The sequence below is a fragment of the Gadus morhua genome, unplaced genomic scaffold, assembly GCF_902167405.1.
Source record: "Gadus morhua unplaced genomic scaffold, gadMor3.0, whole genome shotgun sequence".
NCBI classification, from domain to species: domain Eukaryota; kingdom Metazoa; phylum Chordata; class Actinopteri; order Gadiformes; family Gadidae; genus Gadus; species Gadus morhua.
Genome location: NW_021964119.1, coordinates 20,001 through 22,500, shown reverse-complemented (window position 1 = coordinate 22,500; position 2,500 = coordinate 20,001). Strand labels below are relative to the sequence as shown.

The 2,500-nt window shown below is 51.0% G+C and overlaps 1 protein-coding gene across 1 annotated transcript in view; it reads right to left on the bottom strand.

Moving 5' to 3' along the window:
- The window catches only part of LOC115539051 (metalloprotease TIKI2), a gene marked incomplete at its 5' end in the record, with an annotated part of 22,855 nt that overhangs the window by 891 nt on the left and 19,464 nt on the right, over positions 1-2,500 (bottom strand). Inside the window, 1 exon segment of the mRNA XM_030350253.1 lies at positions 490-807. Coding sequence (XP_030206113.1) covers positions 490-807 — 318 coding nt within the window.

Sequence of the window (2,500 nt, the reverse complement as noted above, 5' to 3'; positions counted from 1 at the left end):
GGGTGGCATCTGGGCGAACAACTGATTCTGCTTGGCATTATCTGTCGCCGGTGTAATGGGATGGAACTGGGAAGCTCTTCCCCGGGAGGTATGGCGGGGAGAACATGCACCAAAAACAGGCCTTCTCCTAAAATCAAACAGATTCTTTCTGGGTGAATATCCCATTGACGATGGGATATGTATTTGCAACCCTGTGATGTTCACACCCTCTGCAGCAACCAGTCAGTGTGTCTTCACCCATAAATATCATCTTTTGACCTCAATCGGATACATTTCCCTCATGAGCATGTAAGGGTTAGGCAGCATGCTCTAGTCTAGTGGGCCTACAGATAGATCGCAGCAATCGGCCTTTGAACCGAGAACCTTCAGGGCCCTGGGTCACCCATTAACACGCCCCTGTCGACAACCGTGTCCTCGACGGAGCTTTACATGGTGTTGGTGGTGGAGGTGGTGTTGGTGTTGGTGTTGGTGGTGGTGTGACCCCCCTACCTGTCCTCCATGCGGACCCACAGGTCGCTGAAGAGCCGGGGCCTCCCGTGGCCGCGGTGGGCCTTACGCGGACGCTTGTGTCGCCCAAACTCCTCTAGCTGGCTCAGGCTGTCGGGGAGCAGCATGTGGGGCAGCATGTCATCCTGCCCGAGCTCACCCAGGAACCCCTCCTCCTCCTCCTCTTCCTCCTCCAGCTCCTCCTCCTCCTCTTCCTCAGGGGAGCCGGTCCCCCAGTCGACGGTCGAGGCTGTACCCACCCCGGGGCTCTCCACAGCGGGGTCCACCGTGGTATCCTCTCCCCTCCCGACTGCTTCCTCCCTGGAGGCGGCCAACGCAAACACACAAGACCCCTGAAAACCTCACTCTCTCAGGGCATGGGGCACCGATCTCCTCCCTACCGCGTCCAGGCCAAGAAATAACATTTGGGAACGTTCAACTGCGCTGATTTGTCATTCCCCTTCTTTTAGTCCTGTTCGTCATCCTTTAACCTTCCATAAACAACATCGTGATTACCCATAACAAATAGTGTGCTCTCACAACTACTCAAAGAAACAATGTCAAAAAAATAAATAAATACAAATTGCTTACAAACTGAAGAAGACCAGTGGCCTAATAAAGAGGGCAGTGTGTGGTGCAGAAATCCCCAGTAGGCAACATGGTGGGGGGAAGTTATAACTCAAGCTGCCATCCTGTGTTGTCAAATATGATATCTACCCTAAGCGGACCACCCAAGAACACACCACCAGCTCTCTCGGCACACATGCTGGAGTCCCTCTTAAAATCCATTACTCAGACTTTCTTCCTCTCCCTCCTTTCCCCTCTTCTGCACATTGTAACTGTGTTGTTTATTATGTGCCTTCGCTTTCAGCCGGGGCTTTTCACAGTGAACGTATTCCAGCCCTGCGTCCTCTCCTTCCTCGTGTTGATTTACTTTCTAATGAGTTCCCAGTCTTGTGTCTCTCTTGTGATTTCAGCCAGGGGGACGCACGTACCACCAGGTTCCGTTTGACACAAGTAGGAAGGCCGACTATAGAGTTACGGGGAGAAACATCAATGTTGCATTTAAACATTCTCCACTAATCGTTTAATGGCCTTTTGCTGAAAGATTGTTTTGTAATTGCCTCGAGGCATACACGTACATTTTCAGCGAGCAGCATGCAGAGCACTTAAGTATTATATATCACACTATCCAATAACGACTCTTAGCCGCAACATATTAAGAAGCCCAATATTATTGCATGGAGGCAATGGGCTTTGCATTCATATTATTTCAATTCTCTGAGGCAAATCCCACCAGCACAGTGGACGTATGATTAGTGTAAGCTTTTTGGTCTGCTGCAAATTAGGCGGTCAAAATCTGCATTTTTAACCTTGACAGGCCCAGGTCCAGGCTTCTTGACAGATCAGACTGATGGTGGAATCAGGCTGCGGTAGGCTACCGGCGAGGCCAAGGTAACCGCTACGCTATTCAGCGCTGGCTGTCTGTCAAATAATGACCCCCTGGGCTTGGAGAACGTCGTCAGCGTTGCCAATCGGCCCATGATGTTCCAGGTTTGAGGCTTTTTCGAAAGCAACTCTTGGGCTGCCATTTTGTGGTGTTATTTCCCTCCCGGTGCTTCACCTTGTATCGGGGGGTGGAACATGTGTGCAGCATGCAACTCTTTACTGTGTGTGTGTGTGTATGTGTGTGTGTGTGTGTGTGTGTGTGTGTGTGTGTGTGTGTGTGTGTGTGTGTGTGTGTGTGTGTGTGTGTGTGTGTGTGTGTGTGTGTGTGTGTGTGTGTGTGTGCGACTGTGCGTGCATGTGTGTATGTGCATCTGTGGGTAAGTGTGCAGTTTGTGTGTGTTAACACGTGTGTTGCCTGACCGCAATAAGTCAGTCCACTTGTCAGCTTTTAGAGCAGAACCTGGGTCGGGCCCACAGGTCCACCAACAGAGAGGCGGCTGGGGGTGGAGGGGAGGGTGGTAAAGTATGTTTACAGCTGTGATTTGCAGTGGGGAGTGTGTTAAAG